General features: G+C 25.6%; 3 protein-coding genes across 5 annotated transcripts; 2 read left to right on the top strand and 1 right to left on the bottom strand.

The window, feature by feature from the left end:
• Positions 1-4,504: 4,504 nt before the first annotated feature.
• LOC126906913 (uncharacterized) lies at positions 4,505-13,096 on the top strand. Its single transcript, XM_050687853.1, has 4 exons — positions 4,505-4,737; positions 11,501-11,796; positions 11,990-12,105; positions 12,265-13,096. The coding sequence occupies exons 2-4, from the start codon at positions 11,519-11,521 to the stop codon at positions 13,059-13,061; spliced, it is 1,191 nt and encodes a 396-aa protein (XP_050543810.1). The 5' UTR covers positions 4,505-4,737; positions 11,501-11,518; the 3' UTR covers positions 13,062-13,096.
• Positions 7,475-11,620, bottom strand: LOC126906926 (uncharacterized). Its single transcript, XM_050687871.1, has 6 exons — positions 11,512-11,620; positions 11,341-11,448; positions 8,435-8,612; positions 8,255-8,340; positions 7,902-8,201; positions 7,475-7,801 (listed from the first exon to the last, which is right to left on the bottom strand). The coding sequence occupies exons 3-6, from the start codon at positions 8,562-8,564 to the stop codon at positions 7,754-7,756; spliced, it is 564 nt and encodes a 187-aa protein (XP_050543828.1). The 5' UTR covers positions 8,565-8,612; positions 11,341-11,448; positions 11,512-11,620; the 3' UTR covers positions 7,475-7,753.
• Positions 13,097-15,878: 2,782 nt separating the features above from the next.
• On the top strand, positions 15,879-19,478 carry LOC126906909 (uncharacterized). 3 transcript variants are annotated; one of them, XM_050687846.1, is made up of 3 exons: positions 15,879-16,165; positions 16,544-16,651; positions 16,747-19,478. In XM_050687846.1, coding segments are annotated over exons 2-3 (1,293 nt in total). In that variant the 5' UTR covers positions 15,879-16,165; positions 16,544-16,649; the 3' UTR covers positions 18,038-19,478. The 3 variants fall into 3 exon arrangements, with proteins under 3 accessions (XP_050543803.1, XP_050543804.1, XP_050543802.1); XM_050687847.1 differs by lacking the exon at positions 16,544-16,651; XM_050687845.1 differs by having other exon boundaries at positions 15,880-16,165; positions 16,544-19,478.

Here is a 19,478-nt window from a genome sequence, read left to right as displayed (position 1 = left end):
CTTAATATGGACAAGATACGGTGTCGTTACAATACAACATTGTAAACACAGTTTTCTTTTTTAAGAGTTCAACACGTCTAGCTCGCGAGAGACGATAATTAAAAATTCTTTCTGCGCTCCCTTTACCGTATGTCCGGATAGGGTTTCATAATACGCGGACTAAGAGCGAAAGCATCGTCCGCTACACGGAAAAAAATGATTTTAGTATGGTAAATGGTTAGAAATACTATGATTAGGAGAACCGTACTATAGTATTTGCAACTGTCTTTGTCAGTAATTCTACCCAGTAACGTATGGTTGGATCAGCCAAATTAATTTAGTTTTTATACATGGTCATTTTTACCCAAGTATATAGTTAGAGTAACTATATAGTATAGGTAATACAACCTTTATCATGGATAACTGGACAACAAATATAAAATAAAAATGGTATTTAGCGTTTGTTATTGTTTGTAAGTAATGTTATAACTTGTACAATGATATGTTAATTAAATGAGGTATCTGGTTAATTTAATTTAATATAGATTAATAGATAATGCATAATTGTTTTTAAAAATTAATAAATATTTTTAATTAATAAAATATTAGGTTTTTCAATAATTCAAACAAGTATTTTATTAATATTAATTTTAATGGCTAGATCGAAATTTATTTTAGGATACCGATATATCTGAAAGTATATTAGAAGATACTATTGACCCTCTGGATGATAGTGTTGAATCAAGTGAGATTGGAGATACACAACCAACATCGTAAAGGCCAAAAGAAGAAAAGTGATGATATCGAAATAGCTAAAAGCCAAATTGATAAGGCGTACTGATGATCCAAAAAATGTGCGATGAGCCAAATGAGGTGTGCGACAAATGTTCACTTTATGCTAACCTTTTGGCGGTAAAATTAATATCATTAGATGAGCATACGAGAGGAATAGATATGCACGATATTGACAATTATTATTTTTAATGCAAAGTACAATTACCAAACTACTATAAGTAATAATCATAGTAAATATCCTACTCCAATCATGTACCTAATTCCTATTTTACCCGACTTCCTCTAAGATCACCTATATATCCTCCGTCCAACTCGTACTCGATATATCAACCACCTATAATGTCTTAACCAAAACATACAAATTAATGAAATGTCTCCTTTTACAATCATAGAAAATCTCATATTTCAATGCGGGCGATCAAACAAATTAATAATATAGTAATAATTATCAATTACATACTAAAATATGCATTAAATAAAAATTGTACAGTATTTATTTTAAATAAAAAAACCAGCACAGGGGGTTCGCGGCACAGTGGTGACGTGGCATAGTTGGATCAAGTATAATGATATCTGACAGTGATTAAAATCACTATAAAAAAAAAAACGCTTAGATGCAAATCTTTAGATAGTGTTTAATTTTAAAAAATTGGTGGATTATTCCAAAAGCTTGGAATAATCTTAACTTTATCTTATCTTCATGGTGAAAATGGCTACCGAATGCTATTTTTGTGTGAAAATTTTCGATTTTGTATTTTCCATTTTTAACTTTATTATGCTATAACTTTTTGAAAAATGTATGAATCATTACAATTTTTTTATGAGAAGTAGTATTTATATAGATCTTTCATTCGACATACTGTTTTTTTAAATCGGACCATTTCCCTAAATACAGGGGGGATTCAAAACATAAAAATGCATATAGAAAGTAGAACTTTTTCAACGTAACTTTTGAAAGTGTTCCGGAAGGTCTGACACTTTTATATATATCTTAAATTAAAGCTAATGTAATATACTTTATAATGGTAAAAAAAAATTTCGGACTTTATTTTATCTTCATGGTGAAAACAGACATTAAACTTAATAAAAAAAATACGATTTTTGTAAAAAAATTCTTTTTTATATTTTTAACTTTATAATGCTATAACTTCTCGAAAGATGTATGGATCAATATAATTCTTTTTTTTGTAGATGCATGATGTCTTTACCTATCATTTGGTATATTTTTTTTATAAATCTGACTTTTTACCTGCCTACAGGGGGGGATTCAAAATGACAACTTTTTCACAAAAAATTGACTTTTTCAACTTAAATTTTGAAAGTGTTCCGGAAAGTCTGACACTTTTATATATATCTTAAATTAAAGCTAATGTAATATACTTTATCATGGAAAAAAAAAATTTCGGACTATATTTTATATTCAAGGTGAAAATGGCTACCAAATGCTATTATTGTGTGAAAATTCTCAATTTTATTTTTTACATTTTTAACATTATAATGCTATAACTTATTGAAAAGTGTATTGATCAATATAATTTTTTTATGGGAAATACTATTTTCTAATAATCTCTTTTTTATTCTACATACTTTGTCTTAATCAGGATATTAATAAGGAACTAGCAGTTTATGAAGCTTTTGGAATAATCCACCAATTTTTTAAAATTAAACACTATCTAAAGATTTGCATCGAAGCGTTTTTTTTTGATAGTGATTTTAATCACTGTCAGATATCATTATACTTGATCCAACTATACCACGTCACCACTGTGCCGCGACCCCCCTGTGCTGGGTTTTTTTTTAGTGTTGGTAATGGTAACTTTGTTCTCGAAATACGTATCCGCGATTTATTAGGAATTTTTTTTTAGTTTTAAATTAATATTTTCTTAACTTTAAATAATAGTAGCCACAAGTGATCAATTCTTATTATGCATTTATTTTAATTGTTTAATGACGTATTTGTTAATAACTTAACAATTTTGTTTAAATTACATCATTTATTGTAAATTCAATTTAAATAAATTTTCATAAGTACACCCAGAGAAAAACCTCGATCTATATAATAAATTTATTGTTCAATTTGATAAATATATCATTACTATTGAATCAATGATATATTTATCAATATGATATTTTTTTTTCTTGTCTTGAACAATAATTATTTATAAGAATAGTTATTTTGTTCGTATTAATAAAACATTATCATAAACCCTTGATAAAATTTCTCTTTCAATTTTGATTGAGGTTTTTCTTTGGGTGTAGGGTGAAAATGGATTTTGATATGCGACATGCATATATTTAGATAAAGTCTGTACGGAAAAATGTTAATTTTACTTAATTTGTAAAAAAAAACATAGATTTATTCAAAACAGTCATTGTGTGCCAGATGGCTGTATTGATGATTACACTATAGCACTTGAGATTTATACAGCAGATGTCGCCGTCAATTAGATTAATTGTTATTATTTACTCCCCCCTCTTCACATACACTCAGAAGACGGGGTGGGTGGGTGAAGCGGTGATAGCCTTCCCCTTAACAGAACACGCATATTTCTCCCACTCTTTCCACATAGGCCACGCCTCTTACTTCCCCTATCGGGCTGAATGCCCATTTTCACCCTACTTTCATAATACCTTTATTTCATATTTCGGTTCATCAATCAATGCAGAACACGTTTCATGTACACATCTTGATACAGTTTGGGTTGATATGTTAAATAGATATGACAAGCTTTTAAAACGATCTGCAGTGGTCAAAAAACGCAGCGTCATAGCTAATCTTTCTTGTGTTGACATAACGTTTCTCAACACCATGTCTTGTCTTGATATATAAGGTCCAACTTTATCTAACTAATATTCACCACATTTATGTTAAACGATATTATAAAAATATTACCCCTCCCAGAAAAAAAATTTGATAATATTAATCCTTAGTTCAGACCTGCAAAAACCCGAAAAATTAAGTATGTAAAATTACTAAACTACTAAATGATTGTGTTACAACTTACACGGGTTACGGGATAAAATGTAAAAAAAAAAAAACATGATATAAATGATCATGATATTGATTGTTTAAAAACTTTATACTTTTCTCTTGTAAGATCTGACCTGGAGTACGGTTCTATTATTTGGTCCCCATTTATAGCCAACGATATTAAAAAGATTGAATCTATTCAAAAACGTTTCTTAACCTCTTTATCGGGCAAATTTAATAAAAATAGGATTAACCAAAAGATTTTTTTTAATAATTTGAAAATGGACTCTCTATTATGAGGAAGACAATATTTATATGTAAAGTGGATGTAAAATTTACTCCATAACAAAATCGATTGTCCCGAAATTTTAGAAAAGATACCATTCAATGTTCCTCAAGTATTTCTTCGTAATAATTTCATGTTTTATATACCTACCCTCACGCAGAACTATTGTAAAAACTCGCCAGTTAAACGCATGCTAAACTTATGTAATTCATTAAAAAATTTTGATTTTAATCATGATTCGTCAACATGTATTACTTTCAAAGTATAATTTTAAGTGATCTTTTAAATGTTTACTTTATATTTATTTACATTCTTTTTGTATTTACATCATTTTGTATTATTTTTAGTTTAATATTTATAACTTTAAAGTTTTAAGTTTTATAGTTTGTTATTATTTGTATTGATTTGTATTATTTCTGTACTGTCTGCCCTAATGGGCGTAATCATCATCATCATTTTGAATGATGAAAAAAAAAAATAAATGTTTTTTTTAATTATGCTTTTATTACTAAGAGTTTAAAATACATACTATGAAATAAAAACATTATTTTTTTTATTGCTATAAAAACATTTTATGAGAAATAATTATTTTACGAGATATTGCTACAAATATAAGGAGTGCTATACTTGAACCCTTTCTTTACTATGTGTCTAGAGACCCCAAAAACTCTAAAATCTGGCTATTCGTTGAAATTTAAATATTCAAGTATAAATATAAATTTATCTATAAATAGTAAAATAATTAAGATTTTATATTTTGTTTTGAATTATTTATCATAAAAAGTATTATATGTTTAACAATGTGGTATCTATGTAAAAAAATTGTAATCAATAATATAAAATAATTTTTTTTACATTTTGTAGATATATGGTTGGGTTACACAAAGATATAAGATGTTCTACTGAAATTGAAATTTTTTATATGAATTTAGGAGAAATGCATTTAAATAATAATAATAATAATAATATAATTTACTTAAGTTAATTTATATGCGCTTTTTCTCAACTTTTGTTTGAATACGACCATATATTGGATGTATGAAAAGTTTTTTCATTCTACCTAATCTCATATCTCTACTTAATTTTGATAAATAATAAAAGAAAATTTTAAAAGTAATATTTTATTTTTATATTAAATCATGACTAGGTTTACTTTTTATGGACAGATATAAAAAAAATGCAAAGCATCACAAGACCTAATTATTTTCACATCGAAACTAAAAAAACACATAATATTATTATGTGTTATTAATAACTAATATATTGAATATAGATAGACATATTATTATAATTATATTTTAATAAATTCAGAGTAAATTTTAAGAATATTGATATCGACTATAGGGAATCTATTGAATATATTATTAGTAAAAACATTGTATAATATAAAAAGAGTTACAAAAGTATAAAAAAAAAATGGTAACTAATCATAATAGACGCAGGTTCCATTGTTGATAATCTTTTCTAAATCCAACATACACACAAAGGCTAATTAATCGAAATAAACGCAAGACTCTATAAATGATTGTTAGCACTGATGCGAGAAATCACCATAAAATTAACTCAGTTAACTACAAAAGGAAATAAAGGTAAGTGCGAATATTTATTTGCATGCTTTACTTCTTAAAAATTCACGTAATAAACAAGAATAAAAATAAGTAAGGTAGAGATATTTTATTATTTGATAACTAAAAATAGTTCGACCCCAAGGTACCACTTCATCCTTACCCCATTTTATATTTTATGCATAAATAATTTACACTCCCTCCTAGTGTTTATTACGTGTTCAAAAAAAAATTTGTCCCGACACCTTTTCTTCTATGGGTATAAATAGCTGTCGAGAGAAGACATTTTTTATTCATGTTAATATTATTTTACTATGTGTTTTTTTTGAGACCGCGGATTTATTTTCCCAACCCTCACTTGACCTATTTTTTTAAACGATATGTTAAATGATTACAATTCGTATTTATTTGAAGATATTATCCTCAAAAATTGAAAATAAATCCCTTATTCAAATAAAAAGTAGCTTAATCAGCTTTCTCCATACAATCAATTAAAATCATTAATTTCTAATATTTTTAAAGTATTTATTGTCGATTTAGATTTGATATGATAAAAGTATTCAACTACAAAAGTGAATAATTTTACTTTGTAATATATTAATTTTTTTATTCTATTTGTGTGTGCTACTACCAGTCTATAACATTCCAATTTTTTTCGTAACATGTTGCTATATAAATCATAAATCTAAAAAAAAAAATGATTTTTAGTTGCACCTGAATTTAACAATGGATGAAATAAAAAATTTACTGTAAATAATAATTATAAAATTTCCTGAGTGCATATTAATCTTTACAATACAATTTTTTCTATTTAATGATGTCAATTTCAAACTTGCAAATTGAGCTAAAAGTTATGGTAATAAATTCATTTTTTTTTTTTTATAAACTTTAAAGGACAAAAAAAAGTAGGTTAAAAATTATTACTTTTAACATTAAAAATCAAAATCAATAATAATCTGAAAACAATTATAAAAATTATATAATATATAATTAAAAAATTGATTATTATACATTTATATATTTACTGGATCCAACTATGCCACGTCCCCACTGTACTTGGTTTTTTAACAATAGTTTTTTATTAACAATATTTTAAAAATAGTTTTTTTTTACGAATAACTCATCATGTTATCTTGATATAAAAACAATAATAATAAAAATAAATATAATAATTAAGAAAGATACTATAATTCTAATTTGAATTATATTATATATGTAATATAGGGTGGTCGCTATTTACATATGAAGGAAAATTTTTGTACGAAACTTTAGTAGCGCCGGGCGTAAATTTGTTCCTTTGTGCCCAAAAATAATCTCTAAAAAATTTGAGCTTTATATTACTTGATTAACTGGGCGCACATAAATCTCAAAGTTTTGGAAAAATATGAAAAAATTTAGTGCTTTACATTTTTAGGCTACAGACTTACTTAGTTTTACGAAAAATATTATTATATATAATATTGTAGCTATTGTAATTTTCTATAAAGCTCTTCTTACAATAAGCGATTATTCGTATTTACTACTTTAACAAATATAAAACGTTCATCACTAAAAATCAGTTTCTTAGTTCAGTCTAAATTATTAAAATTTATGAAATTAAATTCAAGATTACAATAATCAAAAATTAAGTATAAATTAATTGCATTATAAATTAATTGCATTATAAATTAATTGCATTATAAATTATATAGATTATTTAAATTATTACTTGAAATGGGACGTACTTTATGAAGTAGAATAATTATTAAATAATATTTATTTTTACTAAAAACAACAAGATACTTTAGTATAAAATTTATTTAATGATAATATAGTAATAAATTATAAAAATTTAATAATGACACAGAGTATGTTTATAGTACATAAAATAAAGGAAGTTATTAATTATAGAAATATATAAATAAAAAATTCAGAACTTGTTAGCATTACGTATCAAATGATGAAAAATAATCATATTACCGTTAGTTCAGCTACAAAATTTTGGTAATTGACAGAAAATTTTAAATAACACGTATAAAGTAATTTTAATAATTTGTTGAGATAATAATTTTAAATTGAAGGATTTGAAGGCACAAATTGGGAAAAATATAAAAACTGATCAAACCACCACCACAATAGAAACAGCCGCTGTTTTCGAATGATCGGCTGAAACTTCATTCAACAGTTTTCATTATCCGTCAAAATTTTTAAAAGTATCTTTTCGAGCTAAAAATAATTTTTTTATTTTAAAAATTATACATATTTTACAACTGAAATAATTGATATAAATTAAAATATTGTAAGCCAAATACTGAAAAATAGTTACATTCATTGCCACTGCACAAATTTGAATCCACTTAATTTGAATGTCAGTGGCCCATTTATGAACCATAATTATTGAATCTAGATAATCCAACTTTTTAATAACTATTTTGGATGTTTTAACAATCCAATCTTTTTCGTGCTGTTTAGTTTTGATTTTCTGCATGAAATGGCGCAAACATATTAGTCTGGCCCGTGCGGTAGTTTTATCAACTCGGATCAATTCTGATCCGAGAGACGAAATAATTTGATCCATTGTATTTAACCATTTCATCATAGGATAAATAGATTTGTGCAACTCAAGCTGAAAAAATTAATTCAATCAATCGTTAGATAAAATATAATTTTGGAACTTACCTTTTGCTGAAACGTCAATGGCTTTATCCAATTAATAATGGTGTGTTTCCAGCTTTTGGAAGCCTTCATTGCAGGCATGGCAGCATCTAAAATTATAATATACGATAAAATTGTTACATTGTTAGCAACTTAAAACGAATAGTATTCGTTTAACTATTACATAAAAAATTATCTACTTACTTTCAAGACACCCGAGGAAACTTTGCGTTTCATACATAGGAGTTGAAATATACATAGTGTCTTGTTCTAAGACTTGATGATCCGCTTGAAACGTTTTTAAAGATAATTTTTTCAAAATGGAACAAGACATTGAAAAATAATTTCACACTTGATTACACCCTAACAGTCACAGTACTAACTGATGACAAAAATTATTTTTGTGTTTATAAATTCACATAATTAGATAAACACGTTTACATGGAAAAATATAAACAAATTTTTCTATGTTAAAAAATCAACCAGCACATTATTCCCAAGTTATTTTAAAATAATATAAATAGATCTTTTGAAGTGTATTAAAATGAATTAAACTTTTACACGTAGAAACAAACTTAATATTAATCAGTAGCATAGCTACAATGTTTACAAGAGAGAAGAGAATTAATGATATTAGTTTTATTATTTCATAATAAAATTATTTTAGATGACCTTTTCTTTGTTCAAATAGTTCCAAGTATAATTTTTACTAAATAATTCAGTAGTCACTTTAATTTTGAGGAAAGCTGCAGATTTTTACCCCTTCTCTGACTAAGTCACTGCAACAATATTAAACCTTTAATTTTAATTTGTACAATAATTTGATTTAGTTACAAATTAATTTTGATCATATTTTAATTATAAAAAAGACTGCAATATTATTTCCATTATGATTGATGAAAATTAGTCTATAGATTTCAGATGATAAACTAATATGAAAAAATAATAATTATAGTTACAAATTGTTTCATTTTTATTAAAAAAAACTATTGTGGTTCCTTTATATAATGATTATGTTTCCAAATTTTGTTGCAATACGTTAATTTTAGGAGAAGTGTGAATGTACTGAAGTAATTACTATAATTACTTTTTTCATAACAATCCCAGGCTTATTCGATCAATTAATTGAAACACAAGGGAAGGAGAGACTCTTTAGTTTTACATAAATCAATATATATGTGCAGTTATCTTTAATTGAATTTTGAAGTAAAGTTTACATAGTTATAAATTCAACGGATTAAAATTGTTTATAGAATTAATTAATGGAGTATTTTTAATAAAATGGTTAATATTTGAAAAAAAATGTGCATATATTTATAAAATAAGTTCTAAAAAATATGAATGATTTAAAATTATACTGTTACAAATGTAAAGTTTGGTTGGTCTATAATACATTTATTATAGATAAAAGTTATTTGTTTATTTTCATAAAAGAAAAAAAGTTTAGTGAAAAGTACATTTATTTATTAAACTTTTTTTGTGAATGTCTTTTATTTTAAAGGAGGATATACTTTTATAGAAGAATCATCTTTTATACATTGATACTATATACAGATTTTCATCGAAACGTTTTTTTTGATAGTGATTTTAATCACTATCAGATATCATTATACTTGGCCCAACTATGCCGCGTCACCACTGTGATGGGTTTTTTTTTTAAATACATTTTCTTTAATTTAACCTAATCACAAACTCTTTTTCTTGAGTGCTGTGTCTTTAACAGACTCGTATATTTTATTTCTTTTGCCCTTCATAAATCATTTTTCCTTTATCTATAAGGAGAGGAAAAATTAAGTTAGATCCCCCAACCATTTTGCTCAAATTGCGTATATGCACGTACCTTCATTTATCCCTACGTAAATATGACTCTACTCCTATTTAAAAAACAACAGTGAAATTAAAATTATTGTAACATAAATTAATATTATAATTATTACTTTTTCTACTGCTTTAAAAAATTTTTTTTCATAAAATATATTTTTCTTAACTTTTGGCAATCAGAAAAAGTTAAAAAGTTAACTTCTGATAGGTGAGTTAATATTTTTTTTATTCTTGATAGAATGATTTCTGAACGGGATCATTAGCTTTTAATTCAAAGATTTTAGTTTGTTTCCGGTACTTGATTTTCTGAAAATAAAAATTTCTATCCTGGTTCGAGTTTTTAAACATTTAAAAGTTTCCGGAACAAACACCGATTTTTTAGGTTCTTTTACTATCCCTAACATTAACTATATTGTAAAAATAATAAAAAATGTTCAAATAGGTACTATATGAATATACTTTTTCAAAGAATTGCATATTTTCTCTTAAAGTAAATATTTTTATCATTACATTTTTATTTTACATATGTTTTTATAAGTCTCTTCTAGATATTGACTTGTAAATTTTTTGAAGCGGGCAACTTATGTATTTTACTAAAGACAGTTTTTGCTAATGCTATGCGTTGTTTAATCTCGCGGACACTGTTGCTCGTAGCTGTTGGATCCTGAACGTGAAACTAATTCTGTGTCTTCACATAAATGCTTTGTACCTAATAAATCTTTCTGGCCATTCATTTATGATCGAATTAGTTTTGATATGATAATAGGTTTTAAACTACAAAATTTAATAATTTTAAATTGTTCTAATTACACTAAATTGAGTAGATTTTTTCAAAAACTTATTATGTGTTTTTTTAGTTTTGATGTGAAAATAATAAGGTCTTGTGATGCTTTGCATTTTTTTTATATCTGTCCATAAAAAGTAAAACCTAGTCATGATTTAATATAAAAATAAAATATTACTTTTAAAATTTTCTTTTATTATTTATCAAAATTAAGTAGAGATATGAGATTAGGTAGAATGAAAAAACTTTTCATACATCCAATATATGGTCGTATTCAAATAAAAGTTGAGAAAAAGCGCATATAAATTAACTTAAGTAAATTATATTATTATTATTATTTAAATGCATTTGTAAGTACTTTTAATACAATTCTCCTAAATTCATATAAAAAATTTCAATTTCAGTGGAACACCTTATATCTTAGTGTAACTCAACCATATATATCTCAAAATGTAAAAAAAATTATTTTATATTATTATTGGTTACAATTTTTTTACATAGATACCACATTGTTTGTTTTGGAGAAGTTGTTTTCTAGTCGATAAATATATTTAGTTGTCACTTGCATTTGATACTTCGGCGAATGTTTGTTAAACTTAATTTAATAAGTTTTCTATAATATTAAAAGCAAATTGATTTCTTAAACATAGTTTTATTAAAAATAGTGTGTACACACATAAAATATGTCAAGCTACAGTCCATCCTCATCAAGTAACAGCTCATCATCGTCTTGTAGCGATGATTCTTCGGACGAAAGTTCCTCTTCAACTGGAAGCTCATCGTTGTCCAGTTGTAGTTCATCTTTGTCAAGTGTTAGCTCATCATCGTCCAATAGTAGTTCATCGTCATCCAGTAGCGAAGATTCATCGGACGAAAGTTCGACTTCCTCTGGAAGTCGTACCCAAAAAATTAATTTAAAACGCAAATTTAATGAATATTTGGATGAACCTAATAAAAAAATGTAATTTCTTTATTATTACATAAAATAAATTAGTAGATTCCATGTATATTAAAGATATTAATTGTCTAACAATGTCATTTTTAAATGGTAACGCGAAGAAACACGAACGTTTTAATATTTCCTTCTGAATCGAGATGATAAAAAATTAATACATTCTCGACAAATTTCATACTAACTATAAACTATTTTTAAGGTGTTGTGAGTTACCGTATACTGTTGACGGTGATCGGTCATTTAAAGATTATCCGTGTCTATTGGATTCTGAACGTGAAACTAATGCTAAATGGAGTATTGACAACTCGATGATTGGTATGTATAAGTTTTAATTGTGTTTAGCAATCAGTTATATTTAATACACACTTGACTATATAATTATAATATAGTCGTATAATTATAAAATAGTATTTATAATGTCTGTAATAAGTAGAATTATTTATAATTAAAATTATTTATAATTTATTTTGCCAGCCAAGAAAAAAATAACTGTCACTAGAGAAACAGATGTTGGTATAAAAATTGAAGAGAATTTTTTAGCTGGCGACTTTCCTACTAACGTAGAACCAAATATAAACAACTCTATTGATTGTCAACATGTCAATTCGCATAATGGCAAGGAGAATACCAGTTATTCCGAAAATGTTGATTTAACCAGTATCTCACAACACTATGTTTTCAATCCGGAGGATAACACTTTTTCAAAAAGTGTTGTTAAAAATAATACAGATATCCTCGTTACAAATGACGTTGATGAAGAATCTGTTTTGAACGAAGATATACCTATCGACCCTAAAAATAGTCAACTAAATATGAATGTTGATATTAATAATAATTGCTCGGAGCCAAGCACTTCGAATAATGAAAATTATTCAAACACTAGTCGTTGTGTCAAATGCAAAATATTAACTCCATGGGGAGAAGATTGGTTTTATACGACCCATACTGATATGTATACAGGTCCTAGATATATAACATTGATGAACCCTTTGAACGAACTTCCCGTTAGTTATGTGGAAACTATTGATCTCACAAATTCAGACGACGATGAGCAACCTGTTATAGACAGGAGTACTACACGTGGAAAAGAAGTGCAGCCAATGAGCGCACTTAACCACACAAATTTTCACGAAAATAATTGTGATGGAGGTCAACCTTTCATAGTTGATCATTATGAAAAAATCGCTATAGATACTACCGAAGGTATCAGTTTCATATACGTTTGGATTCCAGAAATGCGCGAGGTAATTTTTAAGAATGACAGCATATAAAACTTATTGTAAGTTAAAAAATTGATAATGATATAAATTGCTGTCAAGTTTTCATATTGTTTCCATTAGTTGAACAACATTTTATACTTTTTGTATTAATCGGAAATTTATTTTTTTACGATTGATGTGTTTATGAAAATTATTTCACTTTATTTATCTTTTCTTATGTTTTAAAAATTATTTTCCGTTATATACGAGTTGATTTATTTGTTAATGATAAAATATTGATTAATAATTTAAAAAAATGTATTTTATTATTATTATTTTGTTAAATAAATTTTATATTTTAATAAAAATGTGCATTGATTTATTTCAAACCTAAATTGTTTTATCTACCACTTTAGTAATTAATTGTATGGCCATTGATGATTCAATTTTGCAAATAAAATTTTAGATTTATATAAATGAAATACAATTTTAAATTGAAATATTTAGTTTACACTTCAATTATGTTAATTTGATAGTATGTTTAAAAGAACTCATATTGTTTATGTTAGGTAATTGATTCAAAATCAAATTATTTGTACTTTAATTTTTTTTTTATGTACACACAATAGTTTTTTCATATAAAAGATCATTAAGACATAAATCAGATCTTCATTATATCAATATAAAAGTTGAAAAAAAATAACTAACAAAAGTAAAACGGGGAGAGTACTGTTCGAGATTTTTGTAGAAATTATAAAAAATTATAAAAACTTCTAGTAACGAATTTGTTTAAACGATACGTTAAAAGATCACAGATTGTTTTAAATCGAAGACATTACCCTTAAAAATAGAAACTAGTGCTCTCGTTTCCTGTTATGGAGAAAATACCCCCCGATTTTAAAAATTGTAATTGTTTTGTAGATGATATAATAGTGTGTAAATTATGATAATTTATAATATTTAATTTATAACTAATAATTCATATCGTCCTTATTAATTTATGAAAAAAAATATAAAAATATATAAACAATGAAATTGTATGTTAATGTTATAAGTAATAATTGAAATAATACTTTTTTTATTAAAATCACTATCATAAAAAACACTTCGATGCAAATCTGTAGATAGTGTTTAATTTTGAAAAATTGGCGGAATATTCCAAAAGCTACATGATCTCCTATTTCCTCATTTATATCCTGATTACAAGTTTCATGATTTATAAGTGTAATATATTTATAATACATAAATATATAAAGGAAATGGTTTTATTTCAAAAAAAAGTATGTCAAATGAAAATATAAATAGTATTTATCATAAAAAAATGTTATTAATCCATATATATTTTTAAAAAGTTATATAAATATAAAGTTAAAAATTCAAAATATAAAATCGAGAATTTTCATACAATAATAGTATTTAGTAGCCATTTTCACCATGAAGACAAAATAAATTCCAAAATTTTTGTTTTCCATAATAAATTATATTACATAACCTTTAATTTAAAGTATATATAGAGAAATTCGAAATCCTGTAACTACCCACTAAGTAACAATAAATTTGCCACAATTAATAAAAACATTTACCATTATAATAAAATTTTTAAACAAATAATAAATTATAAATGTGAGTAAGTCATATAGATGAACAAAAATTATACTTATCAGCTAATTGAAACGGCTGATGATAATGTTGAATATTGAATGGATCAATTGAAGTCGAATGCAAGTAGCTGAACAACATGTACAATATGCTGTAAATGGTACTATGATATATCTCAGAAAATATGTATACCCAACGGCGATATACTGAGCGCACAAGGGTGCGGCAATCACAAAGGTGATGTTTAACTTTTACAACAAAACAAATACAAAACTACTGACTAGAAAACGCCATAGAACTTATAGCTAAAATGGCGGCGACAGTGCATACATAGAGAGAAGATCGACAACAACTTGATGTAGCACAACAATAGCACAAATAATCACAACACAATTTCTCAACAGCACATTCGACCGATGTGTATCCAATAGAATCATTATAAGAGATCTTAAAATATTCATCTTATGAATTAGCAAAAGAACTTGACACAATGTAACAAAATAAAAAATGTCTGCTAAACATAGTATGACACATACATATGACTTCATTAACCAAATAGAATAATACTCAACCAGTCAATCAGGACGATGGTAATAGAAAAGTAAGAATGATGTACGACAATGTTTGAGTGAACATGTAAATACTCGAGAAAACACAAAACAAATGATGAAGACTTCGAATAAAAAAATATCACCTTTAACTTTTTTCTGATATAATATTATTATTTCTTAATTGTATAAAAGTAATGAAAAAATTATACATTTTAACATTTGACACCAACTCATATAACACTAGTAAATATACCGCTTTAAAATAGAGAGCATAATCACAAATTTTGTTAAAAATATGCATATTCATTATTATGCAGCATGGGGACATGCTTTTTTTAAAAAAAACAGAGGTACATTTTGTAATATTCTTTTACATTACTAAATAAAATCAATACATTTCACCTACGCTTAGCAAAGATATACTGACGCCGTTGAGGCGTGTAATCATTTAATTTTTGTTTACATAATCCTTACCAAATAAGCTATTAATAAGCGCATACAATTTCACATAAGAATTAGCTATATACAACATATTACTCGTCATTATTTGTTTGCATATCCTAAACAAACAATGATGTAGTTAAAATAACTCCTCGCACTGTATTGTAAAAGATACCTTTCTTTTAATTAAATAAATTATATTGTCACTAAGTTTTATTACTGTGACTCATTATAACAGACCTAAGAACCCTCTAGGACTTGATCTGTCCTTTGACATCCGTCAATGACTCACTCTCATTTTTCTCGTTTCGCGACTACACTTTTGTGCTTAGCTTAACCCTCTTATTTTACTTTGCAGTTTTTCTTCATTTTATTCTTTAACACTTGTATTGTGATTTAGTGTCTCTTTATTAATATAAGTCATTAGTTTAATTTAAGATATATTCTTGTCAAAATAATTATTAATTAATTTATAATATAGGCTTTTGTAACAATCTATTTTTCTTATTTAATATCTAATAAACCTGCATTATTCATCTCTCCTCTGTACTCTGTGGACCGTGCTCTGCTGTCAAGCAATATCAGGTAAGAGATGTTTTAACACACTAACTACACTAATCAAGTTATATCTAGAAACAAAGTACTTTTATTTATTATGTCTTTACAGATGATGCCATTATCATTCTTCTTTATTAATATCACCCCCTCCATATTATTTTTAGTTATTACATTTACATCACCCCTTTATTTACAATATACTCTTCCTTTTACTTCTCTCTTAACATTTTCTATATTTAAAGGGAGTTTTCATCTCTCTTTTATATTTTATCTATTTTAAAGTAACTTATTTGCATTACATTATTAGTTGCTTAATTTCTTTATAAAAATGATGACATCGCATTTAACTAAACCATATATCTGTACTTTTTTTTTAGAACAAATTATTTCATATTTTATTTTTAGGTAACAAACATACACTTATAATAATTGCGAATTAAAACACACACGTATATATGCATGGTGAAATTAATATATATATATGTATAATCTCGGCTTGCAGATCTAAATAATGTAACGTAAAATATTTTTATACATTGAAAAAATATGTTAAAATTTAAAATTTTTATTATCATTGAGCTATGCTTACTAGTTTTTTGTGTTCAAAGGTATGTTAAAACAATGGATTCAATTGATTTAAGTTCAACTAAGGGAAATGACTTTTTAAAATGCTCTTACTTATTTAGTGCATTGACTCATATGAGAATAACTCAGCTTATGTTGAAAAACGAAAAAGTAAGTTTGATAACTGTAATACTGAACATAAGTAAGTATGCTGATATTGTAAAAGAACAAATATGTACATTGTATGACAAAGATAATGAGAATATTGGATCATTGTGGCTATTAAATATATATTCAAGTGGCGTATACGGATTTATAAGTATGCCTATGTTAAAAAAAAACCCAGAGCTAAATAGAAAAAATAGCCGGTACAAAAATGTTGTGGAAACTCATGATTATATTATGCAAATTTTGCAACAAGATGTTACCCATTGTGATACAAATAATGTATTCTATAGTGATACAACAGATTTTGATCATCTAACTAAAGAAACATATACAATTTTAAATTCAAAAATGAGTAAGAATATAGAGAATATAGAAAAATTTATAAAAGAAAGTAATAGGCCTGAATTGCTGTTCACAGAAAATACCGAAAAATTTACTAAAAACAGCATATTTATGAAATATTTCGCAACAAATGCAAGTGCAATAATTTTTTTCGAATATACTCACTATGTCCAAGTTGTTTGGAACGTTGAAATGATAAAAAAATTCAAGATTATGTTTCAAACTGCTAGTTTACTTAACTGGTCAGACGGAAACTTTAAAAACATTAAAGATTTTTATGTAGTGATTTTTAACTTCTTTAAAGTTATTATTTTAAGGTTAACTTGGAAACATTTCTTATATCTTGAATTCCAAAATATCAATATCGTAGAACATTTTGCAAAAGAATGGTTACTGATAATGGATAATTTTTTACAGCTTACATGTGTAGATAATGATTTTGATATTGTCAAAATTAAAACAAGTATTATTAATTTTATTAAATATATTCCAAAATATACAAACGGATTAGTCGACAAGTTTGAGTTTTCAAGTTATTACCGAGAATACTATTCGAGACTATTATCTGATTTAAAAGTAATTCTAGTAGATATTTGCGAACCGTTGGGTTGTTTTGCAGTAAGGCCAATGGTGTTGTTCGGCGATGAACTTCCTGACGAAGCAGATAAACCACCACACTATCCCACAGAAGTTAAAACCGTCGAACATTACAGTTTACTCAATGCGAGAATTTTTCTTAATCGTATCATATTAAATATGAAAAAAAATGATTTCGGCGTTATAAAATCATTTATAAATTATATAGACAAAATAAGTAAGCAATAAGTTAACAAAAAAAAAAATATCGAAATAATGCCAATAATTTTTATATAATGTTCAAATTTTTATTATATATTAAATGATAATTATGTATGTCTAATGGTTATTGTGAATTATGGTGAAACCTTAAACATTTATTATGATCATGTCAACAAAAATTGTAAATATAAGATATTCAGCAAATAATGTCAATAAATGAGTAGGGAATCATACACTATTTTATTAAATTTCATTTTATTATTATATTATACATATATAAGAAATATGTTTTAAGAAAATAATCTGATAAACTGACAAATGAACAAACATTCAGAATTACAAGATTTAAGTATCATTTTGATCAAAGAAATGCATTATACAGCATGTTTTATTAAAAATACAGCATCTAATTGTTTTCCTTAAACAATGTTTTATTCATAAGAACGTACTCAATAAAATTATGTCTGTAGTTGATAACCAGTTTTCAAGTAGTACTTTTTAAGATAATGATGTTTAAAGATTTAGACTTAATGAAGAATGTTTAGCTATACTCTATTTTACTATAATACATAAATTGGAATACTGTCATGTTGGGTAACCTTCATGTCCTTTCTTATAAGTTATATTAATTTAAAATATTGTATTCCAATATACTGGTAATCAGAATATTTTATCCAATAAAAATAATTATGGATTCCAATTTTACATTAAAATAGTGGTGGTTCTCAAGTAAAGTTTGTAAAGTGGCATCAACCCATATAGGATAATTAAAGAGATGAGGGGATTTACCTCATCTTATCTCGTGATTTTAACATTTGTACACCAAAATATAATTTTTGAACTAAATAAAATAATTTGTATATAGATTAAGCAAAATTATTCCTAAAAAATGTATAAAATAATTATTCAATACGTAATTTTTTTTAAAAACAAATCAAGCTAAATTTTTTTTTGTTTCACAGGTAAATTAAATTATTTAATAAACAAAATATTAAGGGGTAAGTTGATAACGTTCTAATAGCGTCAGTTCTTGAGCCTCAACATAGTGGGATCGATATTCATATACACCCAAAACTATATATTGAAAGCTATAATAAAAAACACAAGTTTAATGTATGTATAAATTTATGACTCTTTAAATACAGCTGTTAGATGTATAGATTATTTATTGTTGGAGCTTTGCGATTGCATAAATTATAATTTTATACATATATACAATGTGTCTCAGACTTAGGAACAAATGCATTTTACCACCCCATCGAGTTTTTTCAATTTTTTTTTTTTTAAAACGTGTATTTTTCAATGTTTTTTTCAAAAGTGTTTGAAAAAATTGGTTCAAAAGTTATAGCTTTTTAAAGTTGAAACGTCAAAAACTAAAAATAGCTCAAAAATTGTTTTTTTTTGTTAATTTTTGGGATTTTTTCTCATGATACTATTGTGAAACTATAATGACGTAATTATTACATAA

This window comes from Daktulosphaira vitifoliae, unplaced genomic scaffold, assembly GCF_025091365.1.
Source record: "Daktulosphaira vitifoliae isolate Bord-2020 unplaced genomic scaffold, ASM2509136v1 Scaffold_5, whole genome shotgun sequence".
Lineage (NCBI taxonomy): Eukaryota > Metazoa > Arthropoda > Insecta > Hemiptera > Phylloxeridae > Daktulosphaira > Daktulosphaira vitifoliae.
The sequence above is the reverse complement of the archived record's forward strand: the minus strand, read 5'-3'. Positions and strand labels throughout refer to the sequence as shown.

Bases quoted from the DNA above. Each gene is read 5' to 3' on its own strand.
- LOC126906913 (XM_050687853.1), top strand. From the start codon at position 11,519: ATGTCAAGCTACAGTCCATCCTCATCAAGTAACAGCTCATCATCGTCT. The intron at 11,797-11,989 runs GTAATTTCTTTA...ACTATTTTTAAG, and splicing joins GATGAACCTAATAAAAAAAT to GTGTTGTGAGTTACCGTATA. The intron at 12,106-12,264 runs GTATGTATAAGT...TTATTTTGCCAG, and splicing joins TATTGACAACTCGATGATTG to CCAAGAAAAAAATAACTGTC.
- LOC126906926 (XM_050687871.1), bottom strand. From the start codon at position 8,564: ATGTCTTGTTCCATTTTGAAAAAATTATCTTTAAAAACGTTTCAAGCG. The intron at 8,341-8,434 runs GTAAGTAGATAA...TTATAATTTTAG, and splicing joins TTTCCTCGGGTGTCTTGAAA to ATGCTGCCATGCCTGCAATG. The intron at 8,202-8,254 runs GTAAGTTCCAAA...TAATTTTTTCAG, and splicing joins CATTGACGTTTCAGCAAAAG to CTTGAGTTGCACAAATCTAT.
- LOC126906909 (XM_050687845.1), top strand. From the start codon at position 16,685: ATGTTAAAATTTAAAATTTTTATTATCATTGAGCTATGCTTACTAGTT.